Here is a 23,208-nt window from a genome sequence, read left to right as displayed (position 1 = left end):
TGCAGAAGGCTGCCATGTTCCAGCTTGTCTCTTTAGAAGACGCAGTAACTGGCACAGTCAGCGACCACAGAAGAATGAACACTTTTCACTGGAGTCTGAGAGTGTATGAGCGCTCTGTCTCCGTTTGTGCTGGTGTAATGAGCGCCTGGGAGATATCAATAGACTATTACCAATTAGACATGATCTGATAATGTTGCATTTCATGACTGGCAGTGCAAAAAAACTCTCAGATAATAATGACGCCCAAAACAAATACGCTGAACATCCTTCAGAAAGACTGGCTGGTTTTGGGATGTAGGGTCTTTAATCTTTGGTATATTCATCCCAGAGCTGGTTTAAAAAAAAAGATCTCCACACTTTGAGAAATACGCTCATTAGCTGTCTAATAGTTGCCAAGTATGGAGCAAGAGTCTGCATACAATTAGTCTTGTTGGGAGAGAGTTTAAGAGATGGACTTAGCAAAAATTAAAATAAAATATATATTTTTTAAAAAGACAGATGGCGTTAGCTTTCATTCAAACCTCTGGACAGAGCCAGGCTAGCTGATTTTCCCTGTGACTGTTTCCTATTGTATGCTATGCTGGTTAAATCCAAAACCATCTTGAGGTTTAAACCAATCTCTCAGATTAAGAGTGTATTTTACAGAACCTGAAAAATAAAGTGACAGTTACAAGACAGGAGCTGACTATACATTTACATCTATCTAGTTCCTGCAAATGTTAGCCACCAATCTGAACTGGTTAGCCTAGGACTCATTATTTTAAATGTAGTCTTTGTGTGGAGTCTTAGCATATGTGTATTATGATATGACATACATTTATATGTATTCTGGCTTGACCTGCCCGGGGACTACAGATGGAAATAAGCAAACTGCCATAATCTGGTGCAAAGCATCTTTTCTCTGTGAGATTAATGTTATGTTTGTACATGGGCACTGACAAATAAACTCATAAACATAACTACACTTTATTTTCCAAATTAATTAATTAATTCTTTGTAAAAAAAAAAAAAAAAAAAAACGTGAGGAATAACAGCGTCAGTTAAACCTTCTGTTTGTTATGTGTGTTTTACAAGAAAGAAACTGTATACTCTTTATAATCTGCACATTTCAAGGCTTGATTGTAGCCGTCTGTTATGCTATATAATTAGCATGATGTCTGAAGCTGAGAGCTCTGCAGGGTTACGCATTCTCCTCCATATGAGACTAATGAATGCTCATGATGATTTTCATTTACCTGTACTGTATGCCCTTTTTTTTGTTGTTGTTGCAGATGATGATACGATCCTGTTATTATTCATTCTGAAAGCTTCTGAACTCTCACGCTCTGGAGAAGCTGTTTTTAAATTATGCAAATAACATTAAGACTCATCGTGTTTTCACGAGCTTAGTCCCAGATTTTCTCCAGAATCTGCAGAGAGCTCAAAACTGGGCCAGCTGAACTCACGCAGCTCTTAGTGTTGAGCAGCAATCTGTGAGATTTTAAGTATTGACTTGTGTTTTTTTTGTTTTTTTTTCTGATTAAAATCTATAAATGAAAAATGTACCCTTTTCATCGACGGTTGACTTCTCAGGTTTTTTTCTGTCCTTGATTAATGATTATTGTGCACAACACCCACAAACATGTCAGTTCTGTTTAACATCAAATATCTTTTGTGTTCCCTCAGGTGTTGAAGATCAGTCTCATCGGACACAGAAAACGGATCCTCGCCTCATTGGGGGACCGGCTACACGAAGACACCCCACAGAAACCTCCTCGGGCCATCTCCCTACGGGTGAGTGAGCCTCAGTGAGCACTGCAGATACCATGTGATATGAACCATGAGAAACCTCTGATGATATCTAAACCAGCAAAGATTCAATTAATTAAGAGTTCATTAGTCTGAGAAGAAGGCACTCCTTCTTCCCCAGATGGCTAAATGTTCTGAGGGAGATTCAGATTCTCCCCACTGCTGCTTCTGCTAACACCCAAATGATTCCCCCAAATCTCTCAGGCAGGCACAAAATGGCCGACCCACCGCAGTTTCCTCCCTCCTGGCCCGCCTGGGATACTAATCACAAGAAACAGTTTTTTCCCACTCCCTTCATGGTTACGCTCTGATGTCCTTATTATCCTCTCTTGCTCTTTGCACTATTGAGCAAAGGGAGGCCCTCTGCTTCTGTATTGATAATTCTTCCATTTTCTGCACTAACTAGCAGCCCTGTTTCAACACGTCTATTTGAGATTGGCAGTGATGGGCCAAGTTTTAAAAAAAAAGGTATAGTAAACCAATCATGCAGAATACAAGATTAGAAAAAGGTGCAAATCTTTGGCTTGAACAATCAAAGGTTTGTTAGCTCTGCCTCTTGTTTCCAAACTACATAAAGAGTTGCCACTGGCTTGTTAGAATGAGAAAACAAAGCAATAATGTGCTGCAGAGTTTAATACAGGCGCGCGAGCGGAGGGCAAGTGTTTGCTCAGTTAAACAGCACAAAGTATTGTGGAAGTATTCAGCGTGTATGAGGACAAGTAATGAATGAACTGAACTTTTATTGTGCAGCTTCTACAGCCTAAAGGAGCTGAATGCATTGAAAAAAAAAGTCCTGGAAGAAATGAGACTCCTCTCATGTGTAATCAAGTCAAAGTGTCTAACCTCTCCGGAGAGCTATCTGACCTTCTAGGGTGTAAGACTTTAACACCATTAAAAGTGAAAAAGAAAAAAAAGGACTCATTCTTCTGGGAGTTGAAGTCTTTGCTTGGCTTTAGAAAACCTCTTAAATTAACATCTTTTTTCCACTTTCAGGATTTGAGCAATGCATTCACTTCAAGTGAAGCCGGCAAGGATTCAGCGCAGTGTTCGAGTAACTTTGGTGGACCTGCTGAGACCACCTCATGAGAGGACGGTGTCTGTGTCCCTGATTTTACAAAGCACTTTAAGATACCAGCACTCAGCAGAATGTTCACACTGTCGCTGAAGAATTAAATGTGACAGCGCACAGTGACTGTCCTACTTCTGCTTCTTGCAGCAGTGACACAGCATATTATGAGATGATGAATGAACCTTTTCTCTCTTCCTCCCATCCCCTCCCCCCCCTCTGTCCCAGGAGCCCATCGGGAACCACACTCCTCCCCAGCTCAGCCCTTCAGTGGGCCCGGCGGCGTACACGGCGGGGGTCCCGGGCGGATCTCTGGACGTGCAGCACCTCATCATGCAGGCGGACGCCCGGCGCAGGCAGCGCAGCAATGACAACTACTTTGACGACGTGCCGCGATCCAAGCTGGAGCGACAGATGGCCCAAGTCAGCATGGTGAGGAGGGAAGACAGGTTGGAGGATGAATGGAGGCAGGGAGAGAGAGAGAGAGAGGGAAGGAAGGACAGGAGAGCGTTATGAATGGTGAGAGGCAGAGATGGAGTTGGTGGATGAATAAGTGGATATACGGCCATTCTTTATATCGCTTATTCTCCATCTTTTAAGTTTCATCTCTATTAGGATAAACATGAATAAATGAAAACAATGAGCTGTTCTCTTTCACACCGTAGCTTTTGTTGATGCTAGTAACACTCAAAAGAGATACAAACGTGTATTCATACACTGCAGAAATTAGTCCCCCAACAGATGCTTCATTCTGTCCTGTAGCCTGGTTGTTTTAGGGAAATGACTGAGCCTTTTAGAAGAATAAAGCTCCATGTTTTGACAGCCTTTTTAAGACTTACATACTGAGAGGGCTGTTGGTCAACAAGTTGGCTGTTGAGAAGAAGCGTCTCTGTGGAAAGTGATTAGTGCCACAGGAAGAAATAAAATTGACTCGGAGAAAAACAGATTTCTGAGTTTAAAGTCAGATATTTTTTTTCAGCGGCTTTAATCTTCTTCTGTAGATCATCAATGAAGCACTCCAGTAATAAAATGTTGGCCCTTAATAAGTACAAGCTGTAAGCCAAAGTGTTTTATCAGCCTGTTCATTTGCTGGAAATTCTCCGTTAATAATGTGCAGCAGGCCGACCATCTGACACCAGCAGACCGTCTCTAAACATGAGATTTATGTCTGAAACTCTGTGCTGTAAAATGAAAAGCAGCAATCAGACACAACAGCTTTAAGAACCAGGCTCCAGTAGTTAACCTCTTACTTTTTATCATTCGAGGATCAACGTTCATGTACCAAACCTAAAATTAGAGCTATAAGATTTCCAATCAGCACAGCTCAATGACTCAGAAACACACACACACTTCAATGTGTGCACGCGTCTGAGGCAGCAGCTGTGTTTTCATTCACTCTGATTAGGTTTTTTTTTTTTTTTTTTTTTTTTTTTTTGACAATTGCAGAGTTTATGGGTGCAGATTACCACACTTTCAGTTACCCAGCTGAATCTTAAGTGTGTGTGCATCGGTGTGCATCCTCGTTTTTAGAAGCAGCCCTGATGATGAGTCAGCATCTACAGAACAGACTGATAACATTTATAGAAACGCTGAATTTAATGAACCTATTCTCTAACTGTAGCTACATGAATGTTTCCCCTCTTGCCTTCTGTTCCCTCTCTTTTTTAAATTTATGTCAGGGAAAAGTTCTTTCCTCACATTCATCTCCTCGTGGTGATCATTTATAAATTTAACGCCACTTCAGATTTCCGGCTGAATCTGTAGGTTTTTGCAATAAGGTTACATTGTTTGAATTGAATGTGGATTTAGCCAGTGCTTGTTTCGGAAGGCTTATCCCCGGCTGTTTATCAAACATCTCTGAATGTTATCTTAAGATCTCCCCTTTCACAGCACCTCGCCAACCTTCACGGAACGATTACACACAAGAGCCACCAGATACCAGAGACACATAAACACACGTTCACAGGATGCGTGCACACCTTCTTACGCAGGAAATCATCTGGTTGTATTTAGCAAAGAGTGACGGAGCATCAAATGAGGGTAATTGAATGCAGATCTGATCAGAGATCCAGGGCTGACAAAGCAGCGAGTCTGAACTAAAGAGTGAGGACGTTCAGAGGCAGAGCATAATTCATCCATGTTTAATTTTCCTCTTGCGATGTTCTCTGAAGCGTGATCCCTTCGAAGGCTACGTTCATGTTCCATCAGGGAAAGCTGTTACATTAGGAACTTACACATTTGTCGAGCCAACAACTTGTCGACGTGGGATTCACGGCACCAGCTTTTTTTTCTGCCGTGCGTACATCTTGTAATCCGGTGTGATCCGATCTGGGTCCTGATGTGTGATTGGTTGTTGTCGTTTCCAGGCAGGCGAGTGGTGCGAGCCCATCACGTTGCGTCCACCCAACGAGGCCACCTCGTCCACCCCGGTGCAGTACTGGCAGCATCACCCGGAGAAGCTGATCTTTCAGTCGTGTGACTATGAAGCCTACGTGAGTCCGCAGCCTTCATTTCAACACTCTCTGTATCTTTGTCCAATCACGAGTCATGTGTGGATATACACGTCCCAAACCCAAAAAAAAGGTTCTGCTCCTGTCAAGATGAGAAACAAACATCCACATTTGAGAAGCCAGGACCTGATTAAGTTTTCTTCTATTGTCTAAAGAAACGTTAATAAAGTTCTATGAATAGTTGTCTGATCGACTTCTGATTGGCTCCTTAAATACCTGGCATGTCAGTCGATTCTTTAAGTAAGTCAGAACTGCACTCAGATATTCTCAGCATTTTAAATTTAGACATACGGCAGTTACATAAAGGGAGTTATGTATCCAAGTTACCATGGATACAGCCTTGCACCTCTAATGGGTTTTAAGCCGAGCTTCTAGACTAGAATGATTACCTTCTCGGAGCAGGTAAAACAGTGCAGAAAAGCAATTTGAAATACCGCTGGCTCTCTTATACAAAGAGGGGGAATGTAATATTTCTTACATGTGAACTGGATGAGTCGGTGCGATGGAGCAGGAGGAGTACAGCATGGAGAGGTTAGAGACAGAGTCTCAGTTTAAGTTCCAACAATTTGGACAGAAAGAAGAAGAGACTGAAATGCAGTGCTGAAATCAAATCTGAATGAACTGCAAGAAAAGATGAGACCGAGGCAGCGAGGAAGAGATCCAAAGAGATGTCGAGAAATCTTTAAACTTTCGTTTTCTCACCTCAAGAAGATTGAGAGTAAAAAATGGGAACCATTAGGCTTCTGACAGATGTTCAACTGCACAGTCGCATAGAGGGGAACGCGCAGCAGGAGGGCCATCAGGGGAAAATGTGCAGTTGCTTTCATGGAGCCATTTATGACAACATCTCTAATGCCCGCCGTCCCAGGACAGCCGGCTCCAGAAAGTGAGATAAATGAGCGGGAGCAACAACAGAAAGAGACGCCGAGCACTCAGGATGAATATCGTCAAGCTGGAGGCAGACGGAGAGAGTGAAAAAGAATAAAGGAGATGGAAAAGACAGTGATGAGAGGGAGAGAGAGAGACAGAGAGAGAGAGAGGAGCTTATTGTGTTAATAGAGAAAAAGGAGGACAGCAACAAGCCAAAAGGACCGACTAAAGGATGCAGCAGTGCTCTCATTTTCATCTCAGGCTCCAAATAAATAAAATGCCCTGCTCTTCTTTCAGCGCAAACCCATGACATCTAAACTTTACTGGGTCAGCTTTGAGCACAGCTATAAATGTGTTATCTCAACTTGTTATAAAATCCATAAGCAGAAAAGCCTGTAGACGTTTTCTCTACATCAGGAACAACTCCTGTTGTCTCAACACTGACTCTTTGTGTTTGAAATTCACCCCAAAGCTCCTGTAGATACATCAAATCTACAAAATGGAGATTCAGTTGCAAATATAAAGTATTTAACAGATTTTATTTGCTTCTTCTGATCAGATTTTTTTTTTTTTTTTTCGAAACATGAATGTCCCCTGAAAACGTTGAGTCATCACATTGCTGACTTTTCGGTCATATTCCAATCTGTTGAAGACTTTAGTTGATGATTAACAACTTCGCTATGATCAGTCTTGATTTGATGTTAGCAGGTATGCTACTATGTTAGCAAGCTGGTACGCTAATCTAAGATAATGAACACGGTAAAAAAGCATTTTGACTTTAGCATCGTTAGCATGCTGCTACTTTAAAAGCAGCAGCATGCTGGAGTGGAGCCTCATAGAGCCGCTAACATAGCTGTAGCAAATTTGTTCTTGCTGTATTACAGACATCTTCAATTTAATCTCAGACCTAATAACAGACTTGTGTATTCGCAGCCGGCCTTGAGTGCAGCTGTAATGCAATTTCTAGGAGAACTGCCAGACACCCTGCCATAACAGTGATTCAAGATTGTTAGTTAGGCTCAAGATAGAGTATTAACATGCCCAGCTGACCTCCCTCTGATCGGACAAGGACCAGACACACAAATTGAAAATATGAGTCAGTGCTGACACGCAGAGTTATTCTCCTCAAAATTTTGCTTTAGCTCCTAAAATCCAAAGTAAGATCCCGCCTGTGAAGTAGATATTCAGCACTTTAGAGTCATTTATTGTCGATTCTCACGGGGAGGAAACGAGCTGTGAATATAAGTGTTCTTATTCACTGAAAGCCTCCTTACTATGACAACGTAGGCCTCTTAAATAAGCAGGGAGGTGATGTGAGGTAGTGAAAGTCACACCCATTAAGTGCTTTAATGTCCACATAAATATCGTCCCCGTAAAACACTGTCACCATTAGCGGCTTCTTTATTAAATCAGATCGTACGTGTGCAGAATGGCTGACTTCAAAGTCTCATCCACAGAGAAGACGAAGCAGCCGGACTCTGTTAGTGTCCCTCCAGGTGTTTGTAATCTCTGCTCTGTGTCTGCCAGCATTTAATCAACGTGTGTCGGTATGAATGTTAAAATGGAATAGACAGTTTATTGAACATATCCATTCTTGTGTGTTTGAAAGGTAAACAAGGCCTTTTATATGATATAAATCTACACGTTTAATGTAAATAAAGGTAAATAAATAAAAAGCACAAAGACCAAAAAAATAATCCCAAAAGGCAGACTTCATCTTTTTTTTTTTTCCGCGTACACTCCCACTTCATGCAACCCACATCATCATGAGTCCGCTGTTAAAGTCGAGGCTGAGCTGCCTGGATATTAAGACCTGACCACATTACACTGTAAACTGGACATGTTATTCTAAATAAGATGCATCGAAATCAGAATCTTTTTTTTTTTTCTTTCGGGGCTAAAGCAGAGACAGATTTTATCAATGTTTTTTACCATCACTTTGTCTGTTTTTCTAATGAGCTATATGATTATCATGTCTTCCAAACTTCTTGTTGCTGATCTTTCCCGGAGGTGGTGTTATACTTCCACACTGCTGACATTTTCTTTCACATTGAAAGCTAATAATAAAAAATAAAAGTTCCAGCAGGGAACTTCTACTGACCAATAAAATTCTCTCAATCATCACTTTGGTAAACTGGCTTCAAGCATTACATTGACGTGATACAGCAGAGACCTATTGGACATCGGTGCATGGCACATTTTCGAGCCTATGTCCGATTACAGCCAACACCAATGTTCAACACATGAACAGGTGCATCCTTACATTACTGTAATTTGGCCTGTGACGTCCTTTTCTTACTGCTGAGGCAGGTTGTGTTAATGTGAATACAGTCATACGTTGGGTAACAATGCTGTTGCGTTAGCGTTTAGCTGCAGCTTTGCTGAGTCTTTCTCCATAATGAAAGACTTAAGCAGGATCATCACCGCTACAAGCTGAATGCTTGAAGGCAGCTGTCAGCAGTCCTGACCTGAACGAAGCGATGAAAACACTGATGTCATCCCTCATGTCATTTCCTGTATCTTTGAGGTCCTTTGAGACGTCTGCACAATCATAAGTAACTTTAACAATGGAGGACAGCCACTGCAGCTACACTCATTCATTTCTTATCAGGGTTCATTAGGAGAACTGAATCAGAGTGAGTCACATCTTCTTCTGAGAGGTTCCAGATCTAAAAATGAATCTAAATCTGTGGAAGAATTTAAATGGAAAGAAAGTGATTTTGCATAAACACCTTCAACAAACCCTTTTCCGTATTTATCCTGCAACAATATTTAACATTTCCTGCTTCTTAGCTGCCCCAATGTGAGGCTTTTCTTCTGGTTCAAGGTCCACAAGAATAAACACAGAACCAACATTTGGCTCTAACAGCAAGTTCATGTAAAGAGCGACCTGCCAGAGTGCCTCATGGTTAGAACGCTTCACATGCAGCCATGAACAGACAGTCACTTGTTTATTCATCTGAGCATACTGCTTGTGTGTGTGTGTTTTTTTTTCACAGTACCTGGGCTCCATGCTTGTGAAGGAGCTGAGAGGAACCGAGTCCACACAAGACGCCTGTGCCAAAATGAGGGTAAAGAAAAAGCCTAACGCTGCACAGACTTCTGCTTTGACGGATTTATTCACACTTAGTGTCGAGTACACAGCGAGAACACTTAAAAGAACATGACTGCGCGCGGCTGTACGTGTGGCAACGTTATATAAATTTCTTCGCCGCGAAAAACCTGAGTGGAGCCTTGAATCTGGGACACAGTCTCAGTGTGAGGCCTCCCACTCACACTTAAACAAACTTCCAGTATCATGACGCTGGATTTCGTGTATTGAGGGATTTATTTTTTAATATCCTTGCCTGTGCGGCTTGATAGCTCATGACCCGCCTTTTACCTCGAAGAGCTTATTATCTATCCCTTTCATTTTGTGTTGTTGTGCTGCTCACTCTCTCTCTCTCTCTCTCTCTCTCTCTCTCTCTCTCTTTTTCTTCTTCTCTGCTTCTATCCCGTCTCCTGCTCGCTCATCTTTTCTTCCTGCTCACTCACTCTACATATTTTACAGTAACACTGACTCCCGTCTCCCCTGGTTTCTAGCCCTCGGTTCACATCTCTCACGCTCATCCCGAGCTGCTGCAGTGTGAAGATACATTTGAATATTCATGAGCAAAGCTTCTCTTCCCCTCCTCCATCTTTTCCTCTCTCTCCTTCTCTGTATTTATGTTTTCCATGTTAGAATGTATCATTCTTTTCTCGTCTTTCTCAGTATGAGAGACCTTTGGGGCGCACCAAGGTCATAATTATATCTCTGGTCGTATCAAACTTTTATTACCACGTGAACTGGTCTTCCTCCTTTACCCGCTCGCCCCTGTTCCCAGCATCCCCTCCTTTCATCTGTCCCTCCTTCTCTCCACTGTGGAGGTGGATGAGGATACTTAAATCCTCTCTGCACAGCTTCTAACTGCGTATCAGAGCTGCTTTTGTCAGCTTTTCTACACTACCTGGTCCTGACAAGGCCGAGCTGCAGCAGCAGCAGCACACGGCAACCGGAGAGGAAGGAAGCAGAACAAAGAAAAGAAAGCAGCGAATAGATTCGACAAATTCAACATGAGAGAGGCAGGAGGGATGGAGAGAGAGGTTTTGGATGGCAGGTGATAAAAGCTCAAAAAGTGAAGAAAAAAGAAAGCAGGGAAGGGACTCGTCTCTATTTATCTGAATGTATAAAAATCTTTGGCAGATTGTATGATAGCTCGGGGAGTGATGCCAGATTGGGTGTAAATCACACAGATTTTCGCAGCTCATCTCTGCATAATGACTTCATATATAGGTTATTGAGACACGTAAAGGTGCCTATATATATAATTGAAAGGAAGGAGGAAAAAATAGAAGTCCTCAGCACCAATATCGAGTGATGTCTCGTTGTTAACCAAGAAATGTATGCCAACTTCTGCACACAGTTTGTTTTCAGAAACGTTACAGTATCTGTGAAATCGCTCCTCCTCTGCTCTGCGTTTTGTTAGAGACACGAACATCACTTCTGCGTGTTTATCAGACGCCGACAGGACACGAGAAACATATTTACCAGAGTTTGATTTGAATCGACCACCAGCTGTGTCCTCTCTCTCTCTTTTCCTGCAGCAGCTTTTGATGTAAAGATGATGAAAATGAGAGTGAACATCTGAAGGTTTTTTTCGAGCGTCAGTGCAGATTAGATGCTGTTGCACATTAAAACAATAGAGACCGCATGATTTTAAAACACATGGTAAACAACATTTTGACAGCGTTAGTACCCGACTGAAATTCATTCCTCTGTGACTAGTTTTAGTTTTTCTTTTTTTCAATTATTTTATTTTTATTTTACCTGCGACGATAGTGACATTGCAGACGAGACAAAACCAGCAACAGCAATTTACATCTTTCAACCACACCATACTGACATTCACTGTCCCCCCCATCCCAAACCCAGTGTAAAGCAGCAACTGAATGTCGCAGCGTTCATGTAAAGACAAAATATAGGTACAATAAATATAAGAAACAAATAATGATAATAATAATACATAATACACTCGTTTCAGTTTTCCTACTGTTGGATGATAACGTTTACTGTTCTTCATTTCTTGTGTGCACTATTTCCCCACCTTAAAAGTCATCGCTGCCTCTCTCCTCTTTTCATTTCGTGCGCTCCAAGAAGTCGACGGAACAGATGAAGAAAGTGCCGACCATCGTGCTCTCCGTGTCCTACAAGGGAGTGAAGTTCATCGACGCCACGAATAAGGTAACACTCTCAGCTTCCTGCTGTAAATAACACAACAACGGTCAGCCTTTGGACAGGAGGGACAGTCACAGGTGTCAGGAATGGACGGCACAGCAGTGCTGATGTTTGCCTCTGCTGCAGACCGGTTTCAAACTGAAGAGTGTAAAAATCACTATGGTGTAAAAGAGGGCAAACACAAAGTCAGGCGATAATAATCTGTATGGAAGAGAGGAGCCGAAGTTAAGAAAATCACTAACAGCCTACTCAGTTCAATAGAATATTCATAAGGCTCTGATTGAAAAAACTACAACTTGAGGATTCAGTTTTTTAAACTCAAGTTATTCTGCAGTTTATCAGCTCTGGCCCAGACAGAGTGTGAGAGTTGATTGTGTCCTATTTGGACAGAAAGAAGTGTTTTTTTTTACGAGTGAATTTGTAACAAGTGTGAGAGCTGATCTGTGCCACACTGAGTGTGAAGACTCTTTGAAGGAAATGTTACCAGGGTAACAACTTCACACCAAGGTGTCAATTATTCCTCTCAGGTAGTGACTGACAGAAGTGATTTTAAAAGAAGTACACGATCACTCTACCTTTACCTCCACTTAGTAAGGAGTTACTTCTTTCCCTTCTCTTGGCTCAGCATTGTCACACGACACAAATGGGTGATAAAATGTGTTAGCGATTTTAATGAGTCCACCAGTCAATCCCAACTCGTCTTGCATTATCACTCTGCCTGCTCAGAGACATTTCTCAGTATGTCCAATAGAGGTGGGAAAAATCGATTCTGGGAAAAATCGCGATTCTTCTCTTCTGAGATTTAAAATTGACTCATAACTTTTGTTTGGTTAATCAGTCACTTCCTGCTAAGTGCTAAGCCTACCTCTTTAACTCAGTCGAAGGCCAGTAGAAATTGAGCCAGTCTCACAGATGACTGGAGTACATCTTGAAGTACCGTAAATTCCGGACTATAAACCGCTACTTTTTTCTCACACTTCGAGCACTGCGGCTTCTACTCCGGTGCGGCTAATGCATGGATTTTTTATGGGGGACAATGAGCTTCTGCCGCAAAAACATTTGACTTCGTCACGTCGGATCTTAATATCAGTCATTTTGCGCTTCATGCACGCACCCTCATGATGGAAAACACACGGAGAAATACAGATGATGCAGCTTTCAAGTTAAAGGCGATCGACCTGGCTGTCAAAGAAGCTAACAGAGCTGCTGCACGTTAAGATGACACTGACAGCGACAACAGAGACTGAGGAAGTGAGTAATGAAGTCATTCTGAGGCAGTGAATGGATGGACTTTTTCTTGTGAAATATTACGGTCATCTTTTTCATCAGCCGTGTTACAGACACCGTCGGCTAGGCTTCGTATTGTAACGGTTCATGTTGTAAAGTCAGTAGTTGATAATGTGTTCATAATTCCGATTGTGTGGAGAGTCAGTGAATGCACCAGCGAGAACGTGTTGAGTGGCTGTATGAGAGAACGCTGGGGGAGAGAGTTGGATTGTTACGGCAAGTTATGGTGTTGCTCTCTGCTGTAAACGGCGTGGTCACGGCCGACAGTGATCGGGTTATTAAAAGTTATTATTTGAACGCTCTCGTCGTCCTTTAACGTCCGTACGGACGCTACAGTATTTGCGGATGTTACCGGTAGCCTACGTCTGTGTAAATAGCTCTTGTCATAGCGTGGACACCTGCGGCTTATAATCAAGTGCGGCTTATATATGTACAAATACATTTATTTACTTATTTTTAGCCGGTGCGGCTTATATCCAGGTGCGCTCAATAGTACGGAATTTACGGTAGGTACTATTTCAAAAATAGATCCAGAATCACTTTGAATCAAAAGTAGACTCTGAATTGAATTGTGACATTTTGCCCATCTTTTGTCTTATTTAAGGTTTACCGTATATATAAATAACTTTCAGTTTTTTATGTAATCAGGTAAAATTTGGTGCCCAGGTTGGCTTTTTTTTTTTTTTTTTTTTTTCAGGACTGTTTTTGTAGTTTTCATTTTTGTTTTTGTCTTGTTCTGGTTTGTAAGGATATTTCAGTTGTTTATTTGTGTACACCCGTCTTTTATTTGTTTTCTTCTTGCAAATAACAGAAAATAAATAAATACTTTAGTGACCAAAAAAAAGAAGTTCTCCTGCTTTACAATTCACAGCACTGAGACGTGCTTTCATGAACACAACACAAAGTCTGAGTGCTCTGCAGTGACATTACCAGAGGACAGATTCAGTGCCTCCACAAAACTCTCAAACCAAAGAAGTGCTGCAGTGATTATGGCTTTGGGACATGTTAGAAACGAGATGAATAATAAATCACGTTTGTTTTTCCATGAAATGTCTCACTGGGGAGAATCAACAATCTCTCTCTCTGCCTCTCTTTATCTTTCCGCCTGTTTTTCTCTTTTCTTCCTCCCTTTCCTTTTCTCCTTCTGCAGAACATTATAGCAGAACATGAGATCCGGAACATCTCGTGTGCGGCTCAGGATCCAGAGGATCTGTCTACGTTTGCCTACATCACCAAAGACCTCAAGTCCAGTCACCACTACTGCCACGTCTTCACTGCTTTTGATGTGGTGAGAGCAGATATGTCTGTCTGTTACTAGAACTTCTATTCTGACTTTGTTTTCCAACTTTAATTTGCCTTTCTTCTCAAAAACATCAGAACCTGGCGTATGAGATCATCCTGACGCTGGGCCAGGCCTTCGAGGTCGCTTACCAGCTGGCCCTGCAGGCCAGGAAGAGCGGTCACGGATCGTCCACACTGCCGGAGAGCTTTGACAGCAAGCCCAGCAAACCCGTCCCCAAACCTCGAGTCAACATCCGCAAATCTGTAAGCATCACTGCCACATAGGCGAACTGCTGCTAAAGGGAAGATCCATCCTGAACAGACATTCACATTCAGGAACACCAGTTTGGGAAAATGTAAATTTTTGCCCCATACGTCCAAAATATTCAACAAACGTGAATAAAGTCAGTTCTTTACTTCTTACTGACCTTTTTTGTAATTACCTGAAGATTGAGATGATCACTCCCTTGTTTTCTTAAAAAAAAATAATTGTGTTTTAAGATGGATTCTCACTTTGACTAGTCATAGAAGCTGTTTGTGGTGAAACGGATCACACTTGATCAATGATCTGTTTGGAACATCCCTCCACCGATCGGGCCACACGTGATCCACGGATAAATGGAAAAATCGACATCAACGTGGTGTAAATGTGCTGCTGCTCGGCAGCTTTTCAGGAAGACAGCGTGCTTTTTAAGGATATTTCTACCTGAACATTGGGCACACTAAGTGCACGGCTTTGACTTTTCTTTCGTGCACCTTACCTGTGTACTACATGCAGGTATGAGCTGGAGGCCACATCAGTCAGACCTTTAACTTAGCAGTCTGCTGTATTCTGTAGCTGTAAACGTAGACAAACGGAAGCTGTAAGTCCTGTGTGAGTCATTGTCAGCTGATGAGTTTTGTTAGAAATGTCTTCTTTTTTTTTTTTTCTTTTTTTTTGTTGCCAATCTGAAAACCGATCTGAGTGTTGCGATCCGTTACACCACTAGTCGCCGTTCTGAATCATCTTCAAATCCCACTTAACCAACATCACATCACCTCTGTCCCATATTCACTGGAAGCTGTCCACCATTTTCCATCCCTCTGCTCTGATTCGCTCTGTTCTCGCATCCTCGATCAGTCACATCATTTTTCTGAGTTTGAGTTTGGCTCACTCGGATTATGGTGGGATGTTTGTGTTTAGAGAGTGTGGCAGAGGTGTCAGCGGATATTTGATCTTCTAAGCGTCCATTCGCTCTTGTTGTCCCTGCAGTCTCTTACACAGCCGGCTGATTGATGAGGCCTGTTTGCATTGGGCTCCAGGGAGGTTCGCTGGCTCGCCCCAATCTGTGTGTGTGTGTGCGCATGTGAGAGCGTGTGTGAAAGAAGATGAAGAATCCTCCATGCTGAGAACTCCTACGTTTAGCAGTCGTGCATGCAGAATAAATGTATTGACATTTCTGTCCATGAGACTCTCAATTAAAGTGTTGAAGTGAGCAGGTAACTCCAGCGTTTCTGAGCGGGTGCATCGAGAGTGAGAGAGAAACTCCCTTCACAAGGTTGGATTAGAGGATGAAACCGTATCCCACATTGAAATCAATGTGTTTGTTGTCATCATTAGTCAAATTGGGCACTGTTTATTTTTGTTTTATGAAGAGCTTCTTGCTCTGGAGTGCCTTCGTTCACAATTTTCCGCACAGTGAGTGTTACTGCCTCGTCGCGGTGATCAGCTAAAAACAGCGGGTAAAACTGGGGTAGATTTATCACACGGACAAAACAAGGCCTCACCAACAAGACCCGGCTTTCTGTCTTTAAACAGATTACTGAGTCCGACAAGGTATTGCTATCCACTCCTAGCTCAGTGATATTAGATCGTATTGTCCCACATGCCATTCTGATTTATTTTTTTACGCCTGTGTGTAAAGTCTGCGTCATGCCTCCTGCATCCACAGCGTCAGAAAGTCTGTCTGCAAACCCGTCAACCTCCCGTTAACCCCGACGCGGCTTCAAAATAGTCACGCTTACCCATTCTGCACACATTTCCCTCCTCCACAGCCACGCATCAGCTGGCAGTGCAACACGTGTGTCCGAAGCGTCCAGTGTAGAGTTACTGTAGGGGGGCTATATCAGTGTTCTCGGATCACTTTTAAGTGCGTTTACATGCCGGGGAGTCATTGAAGGAAGAGATGGTGATGGAGGAGAATCAGCAGCTCCAGAGGAATGGCCTCACTTTCTAAAGTTAGAGCGAGATGTGAGACAGTGAGGAAAGCTAGTGTGAGAAAAATATATGTTGTTTAAAGATGGTCCGGTGCCTCGAGAGATGATGGATGCAACATGCTCTCTGCTGAGTTAGTAACCATTGCATTAACCATTAATTGCCTTTTTCATCCGTGTGTGTGTTTGCAGGAGTGTGTGCATGTGTGTGTGTTGAGTTAATGGCTTGTGATGTGCAGCAGGGCAAAGATGCTGCAGGATTCACTTAATATTCCTGCCACCTGCAAGCCATAATCTCCATCCTGCAGCACCTCTCAAGCCCCTGTGCTTTAAAACAAACGGGAAAAAAACTGTTGCTTTGTTTCACTGCCCACTCGCATCTGTTTCTCCACAACCTGCTATTATCATGTTTATGCTGTGTGTGTGTGTGTGTGTGTGTGTGTGTGTGTGTGTGTTATGTGAGCACATCTGCTCCAACATCTCTGAAAAAAACGTAACCTGCCGTCATGAGCGTGAAGGTGTGTGGCGTGCGTCCTGTCTGCAATCAGCATCGACTGGTCACCGTCACCCGAGCGGAGCGTTGAAACGCATGACCACAAGTGTGTTGAATGAACTGATTGGTCCGTATGTTTGTTACAGGGAGGGGAAAAGACTTCCAGTGAAGTTGATGATAGCTTGTTCACAAGCAGCTGGTTCATTAATTTGTCAAGGAGCCTTGACCTCAACCAAAAGTTCTCTCCCCCTCATTTGCAAAAAGTTCATGAATTTGAACTCGCAGTATTTTGCACATTTTGATCTTGCTGGGGATGTTTGTGCCACGCAGGAGCTGCTGTATATAAATGTGGTGTAACACAGCCTTTTCTTGCTGTTCTGATGTTTTGCAGTAATGCTGCTGTCCCAGGCTGTTGCCAGGGCAATCATTTTTGCTGCCTTGTTGTTGCCATGGTTCTGCTTCAGTTTTGGAATGGTGTTGCCTATCCCTGTTGCCATGCAGCTAACTCTGTCGTTGCAGTGGTTTTGCCTTGCTGCTGTCTTGTTTTTTTGTTTTTTTGGTGTTAGTGTTGCTGACCAGGCCTTCTTTGACCTCTATATGACCTTTGCCCCTGTAGGTCATCATGCCCCCTGCCAGCCGCTGGTCACTGGGCCACATTTACACCCCTCACCGGCCTCCTCTCCACCCTCCTCTTCCTCCCCCTCGACTCTTCCATCTTCCTCACAAAGCTCAGTCACAGGTCCTCCCTGCTTTTCCTTCCTTTTTTCCCACATAATTTTCTTTTTGTCAAGAAGAAAGCGCCATTTGTAAGTGCTTCCATTTCTATCCTGTCGTTTTTTAACCTCCTCAGCATCCCGGTGCCGTGTGTTTGCAGTGTGACTGTATGTCTGATATTCACTAACTACCTCTACATCCATATCATCGACTACAAAACAGATGGTGACACTTCAGCTAGTCATAAAAAGCCAACCCAGTTCATGTCTTGGCCGCTAACAGAGACACGAGCTTCCATTCCCTTTTTTTAGTTTTCATGTGCCAGACTACGCTGAGTCCACTTTGGGTAGAGTTCTAGAAAACGAATGCCCTAAGAATTACACAGTTCTGCCTGGGTACTCCAAGAAATAGAAACATGAAGGAGGTGATTGGGTGGTATGACCTGCCTGATGTGAATCTAAAGGTGTTTCGATTTTGGTTATGTGTGCAAATCATAGCAAATGGCTACTCATAAATGCATGTGGGGACAGGATTATAGGATAGAATAAGACACATCACGATACCAAGGCTCAACACTATAAAATGAAGTGCTGGCCCTCGGACTCGGGCCAGTTTAAATAATGAGTTATCTTATTTGAACTTGTAGCCAAAAACCACCAGTTACTGGCCAAAAACTGGGCAAAGATCAGCATTTAATGAGAAGAAAATCACCAGAAGAGTCGAAGGAGAGCGACACAGAACATAAAAACAGAAGGGAGAGAAAGATCCAGCCAAACTGGCGTGACCTCTGAAGCTGGCTGGAACGATGCAGCTACAATTTTGGTCTTTTGCCAAATCCGCTGATCAATTCCAACATTTGCAGAACAGTAAGTTGAGTATGGAAAAGATAGGTAAATTTGCCTACAAATCCAAAGTTATGTCCAGTGGTTAGTGGAAAATGAACCTTTGTGTCAACCCCTGTATACGATACGGTGCAATAGAAAGATGAATGAAAACTTACCTTGACCTTAGAAAGCTGTAGACCGAACACCAATTGGAAATGAGTTGAGGATCAGATGGTATGGAAGTGCTTGTGGACCTGCATTCCTGAAGGAACATTGAGCACTTTGCCATCAGCCACTCGGTCCTCAAGTCACCAGAGAGAGTGCTGTGTGTGTTGCAGACACACTCTTTGTTGGTAGATTCCAAATTGCATCACTCCCCAGATGTGTTTCTGTTAGCTTCTTTTAAACTGGGACTTCCGGCACATACAGTACTTGGGCGGTTTGCGAGTCAAGGTGGGGAAGATGAGTCAGCACTTCTGAGTTTGAGAATAAACTTTTAGCTTGAGTTTGACTGGCAAAGAGTTGTGTCAGCAGTAATCTGGGTAGAGTATGTTGTACCTCACTCTTGTAGCTCAGAGGGAGTGAGCTGATCGTTTGCGTTGCCTTTGGTCGGGGGGTGGGCTGCCGCTATAGAAGCTAGAAAACGGGGGCTGGGGACAGGGATTTCTGCGCTAACTTGCTAAAGCTGTCTGCCAGTTGATCAAGGATAAGCAGAGGAAAATTGAAGGCTGGATGAACACTTGGAATTAGTTTTTACAGTTGGAGTGCTTTTCCCTCCAGTACGTGGTCTTTCCCCCATCCACATCTTCATCTAGTACTCAAGTAATTGATCATTAAAGGGTCATTGCCACTATGCCTCTTGCAACAGACTTCCATTACATAAAGCATGTTTCACATCCCCTGACGTCGCTTTCCTTTGGAGGTTTGCAGAGTCCCATCACACATCAAGGGTCCTTCAGGCGTTACACATGTTCCTCTTGTCCCTCTCTTTTGGAGAACACAAAAACATAGTGTCGTTGGCTTTATTTGGGGCTGATGAGTTTTCAGACTGAGGTGATGCTCTGAACAAGTTCTTGAGCTGTTGTGAGATGGGAAATGTGTTTGCTCCTAATCCCGTAACCTTCTAACAAGATTATAAGGTCTTGGCATGGCTGTGTGAGAGGGAGAGGATGGAGAACTGGATTAATAACTCTGTTTCTGTATTGTTGCTGTGGGAGTGTGTTGAGAGAAGATAAGAGCGGCCTTGCTCTTTCACTGTACTGTGGAACTCTGAGATTAACCCAGCGTACTTCAGAGGGAACATTTATCTTTTATTACAGTAGACAATTATTTTAGTGGTATTTTATACTTATAACTTTAGAGGGAATGTGAGGAAAGAAAGGAGTATTCTGCCATTAAAAATGCAGCCGTCACTGTCGTTCCCCCTTCCCCCAAGTCATCTGAAAATAAACCAATAGAAAGGAGGTAAAACCGCCCTCAGCAACAAACCCAAGCTGTTTGATTGGTTGCCGCCGGGTTATTTTTGAAAGCAATGTAGCTTGTTTGGATTGTTTCTCAGCTTTGATGGCACATTAGCTGCAGCATGAGACCGCAGTCAACAGCTGTGACAGTCGGAACGTACGGGAAAATGCGGGAGAGTTTTACAATTCTGCTCGGATTTTAGATCTTTATTTTGTACTTTCCATCCATGTTTCTCTGTTCCGCTTTCTCGTCTGTAATCTGTAGTAGCTCAGCTCCTTCACACATCTGAGTAATGGTTTAGTAAAACACATAGTAAATAGCTTTTCCTCCATCTCATTAATTCTTCTGTCCTGCTCCGCTGCACTCATCGTCTCACTAACATTGAGCAATACATTGTATCAGAAAAAACCTCCCACAGACTCAGCTGTTGAAGTGAAGACGTCTCACATTAACGTGTATTTTTCTCAAAGTTGAGAATAAAAAAAAAATGTAAAAAAAGTAGCTCCTTTCTCACCGCCCGCTCTGTCTTTTTCCCGTTCAGATGGAGCAGCCGTCCATGGACCAAAAGGGCCATGCCAACGTGCCGTGGATTGTGGAGCCGGGTCAGGAGGCCAAGAGAGGAGTCAACACCAAGTACGAGACCACTATTTTCTAACATACACCCGCCTTGTCCACTCCTGTGTGTGTGTGCCTTTCAGAGGTTGCCCTGTACTGGGGCCCCGCCCCGGAGTTGGGCACGAGTGACGCACGCCGCCGCGTCGCCTCACCGGCTGAAAAAAAAACAAAAAAACATCCCGCCCCGCCCTGTTAGCCGAGCCTGTCCACTGCATGATGACGTTTGGCACTGCGCTGTCTCTACTTTCTCCTTGTCTCTTTTCTTTATTTTGGCTCTCCCCCCTCTTTGGCCTGGGGCCCTTCTCCTGCCTGCAGGGCTGGCGCATGATCTTTAACCCCCGGCCTGTGGTGCACTTCTGTCTCCACCTGTAGGGGAAATGGTCAGCTAGGTTTTTCCAACTCTTTGTCGGTCAGTCAGCAGACAGCCAGGCGGTTGTTCTGCTTCTTGTTTCTTTTCCTTCTTGCTGATGGGTGCATTCGTTAGGCGTCCTTCTTTTTTTTCTCTCCTCCGACTGCCTCCATCCCTCGCTTTTCACCGCATTTCAGCCCCTTTGTACAACTCTCCCTGACAATTTGAATGAAGTTTTTAACCAGAGTACTGCTAGGCGCGGTGACAGTGTTCTAGCTGTCTGATGAGCCCGGTGTGGGAGCTGACAATGAAGGAGGGCTGTTGTCAAAACATGACAACTGGAGACAAGTTCAGACTAAATATACTTTTTTTAACCAAACAGGAGAGCTGAATTACAGGAGAAGCGATGTAGCACAGGCTAACTTTGACTAAACCTGGTTCATCCAGCAGGCTACTAGAATGTATTTCAACTTTTTTGATTCTTTCTATCAGATTATTTTTTTGAATATACTTAAAAAACGTGTGAATTTTTTTGACAAACAACTTTAAACTTGACCTTTAACACAGGAAGAAGTCGGTGTTTTTCTTTCTTTATAGCACCTTCTTCGGCACCTTTTATGTGTTAAGTGTTTAGAATTATTTTATCCACATGGATTTTTATTTTTTTCCCTGGCCGTAAACCGTATTTTATTTCAGGGTAACAAATCTCGTGTGTAAAAGGTTTAGCATGTGGCTTGTGAGACGCATGGTGGCCATTTTGGATTTGCTGAGCAGGGGGGCCGGTGGAGAGGCGGGGTGTGAGGGCTCTCTGGATAAGTGATGTCATCTCATTTTGCAGGGCAATGCCGGACGCTCATGTCTATTACTGTGGAATGCAAAGAATGTAGCCAGCCCTAAACACGGACCTTGTCACACATACAATGCAAAATGGACTACAAAGGACCCTCTTGCTCACTTTGCTAAGGACTACAAACATGGACGCTAATTCCACAGTGTTTAAGGTTGACTACAAAATGATAACATTCATCCACATGATGCTTGACACAGTTAATCACACACACACACACACACACACACACTAACCGGACTGCTTATTGACAGACAACAGTCTGCTCTGAATGTACACTTGTTTGAAAGCAGCCTCAACTTTCTTCAACTACAACAGGATGTGTTCGGTGTGCCCGAGTGGGAGGCGCGACCTGTGAACATTTGGGTGGGCACAGGGTCTCTATAGAGACCGAGTACGCTATCAGGGCGACTATTGGGCTCGCAAAGGCACCACTGGGCATGTGTCAGAGTTGGAATGGGCATGGGCTTGAGGAGTTCTGGCCGGCTTTTTTTTTTTTTTTTTTTTTTTTTTTTTAATTTTCTTTAAAGTCAGAAAATAATCCAGAGATATATGCACAAGCGTTTTAATGTGATTGGACTGCCTGCATCAGCCTCGAGATGCAACAGGTGTGTCTGTCAGGACGGATGATGATGAACCTATGTGAACAAAACTGCATCTGGCGTTAAAAAAAAGTGTTCTATTGGTATTGCCCGACATTTTAATGTTTAATATGAGAGTATTATATTACCATGATGATTATGATTATTCTTGTGCAATTCTTGTCTACTGTTGTCTTAATGTTACATTATTTTTCTATGATATGATGAGATACAAAAAAAAAATGTGGGCTTGAGAATGATGGCCATCCTTTTAAAGAAAAATCGAACTGTCGATGATCATACGTGTACGCGGAGAGAATGTTGAAGGTGGCTCGCTAACTCTCGTCAGGTCAAACCCTCCATCATTTCTCATGGGGCTCTACTCTTATCTAGCAGATGTACTATTTTAAACGCAGTATTACTGTATTATTTGGATGAGACATTATCCGATTATAAATGTACATAGATATTTTGCCAACTCATTGTTCATAGGTGTAATGTAAAAGAGAAGAGAATAAAGGACTTGCAGTACACGGCACTGGAAACAAGGTACCAAAATAAAAGTTGGAGATAAAAGAAGTGGTAGGTTGTATTTGAGAATGTATTTTGGGTGAAGACTGAAACGGATTATTTAGTGACATCACTGCTGACCAACTTATGTACATAGGCTTGGGCTTCCAGCACACTGATTTTTGTAATTTTGGCCATTATTTATATCCTTGTAAAGCACATGGAATAAACTATGACTTGTAAAACCATTATTTATCCAGAGGATACATTTGTCACGAGTCGTCTGTCATTGCTCACAAGCACTACACAAAATGTTTGTCTTTATTCTTTAAGGGAATGCAAGCACATTGGACATGATGATTCAATGATTTCTGTCTTCTTTATGGAGTCTGGGCAATCAGGTGAACAGGACAACCTCAGGGCGAACGGGACAAGAGCCAAACGCTCAGTCAAATATAATATACTTCCTCCGCATAAAGAGAGCTTCAGTTTCCTTTTATGTTGAAGATTTTATTTTTTATTTTTTTACTTTCTGATTCTTCAGTCACAGCTGATATTCAAGATG

The 23,208-nt window shown here is 42.8% G+C and overlaps 1 protein-coding gene across 4 annotated transcripts in view; it reads left to right on the top strand.

The window, feature by feature from the left end:
- Positions 1 to 22,891, top strand: part of anks1b (ankyrin repeat and sterile alpha motif domain containing 1B) — a 183,902-nt gene extending 161,011 nt beyond the window's left edge. For 2 of the 4 annotated variants that reach the window (XM_079335792.1, XM_079335794.1), the window contains 9 exons: positions 1,666 to 1,773; positions 3,083 to 3,286; positions 5,221 to 5,346; positions 9,234 to 9,305; positions 11,408 to 11,494; positions 13,926 to 14,063; positions 14,153 to 14,320; positions 20,283 to 20,374; positions 21,544 to 22,891. In XM_079335792.1, coding sequence (XP_079191918.1) covers positions 1,666 to 1,773; positions 3,083 to 3,286; positions 5,221 to 5,346; positions 9,234 to 9,305; positions 11,408 to 11,494; positions 13,926 to 14,063; positions 14,153 to 14,320; positions 20,283 to 20,374; positions 21,544 to 21,592 — 1,044 coding nt within the window. In that variant the 3' untranslated portion in view covers positions 21,593 to 22,891. Of the gene's footprint in view, positions 1 to 1,665; positions 1,774 to 3,082; positions 3,287 to 5,220; positions 5,347 to 9,233; positions 9,306 to 11,407; positions 11,495 to 13,925; positions 14,064 to 14,152; positions 14,321 to 17,358; positions 17,482 to 20,282; positions 20,375 to 21,543 lie in introns of all 4 variants that reach the window. The other 2 variants (XM_079335795.1, XM_079335793.1) reach the window with 2 other exon arrangements.
- The last annotated feature ends 317 nt before the right edge of the window (positions 22,892 to 23,208 follow it).

The sequence above is a fragment of the Symphodus melops genome (assembly GCF_947650265.1).
Source record: "Symphodus melops genome assembly, chromosome: 22".
Taxonomy (NCBI): domain Eukaryota; kingdom Metazoa; phylum Chordata; class Actinopteri; order Labriformes; family Labridae; genus Symphodus; species Symphodus melops.
This window is presented reverse-complemented; position numbering and strand designations above follow the sequence as displayed.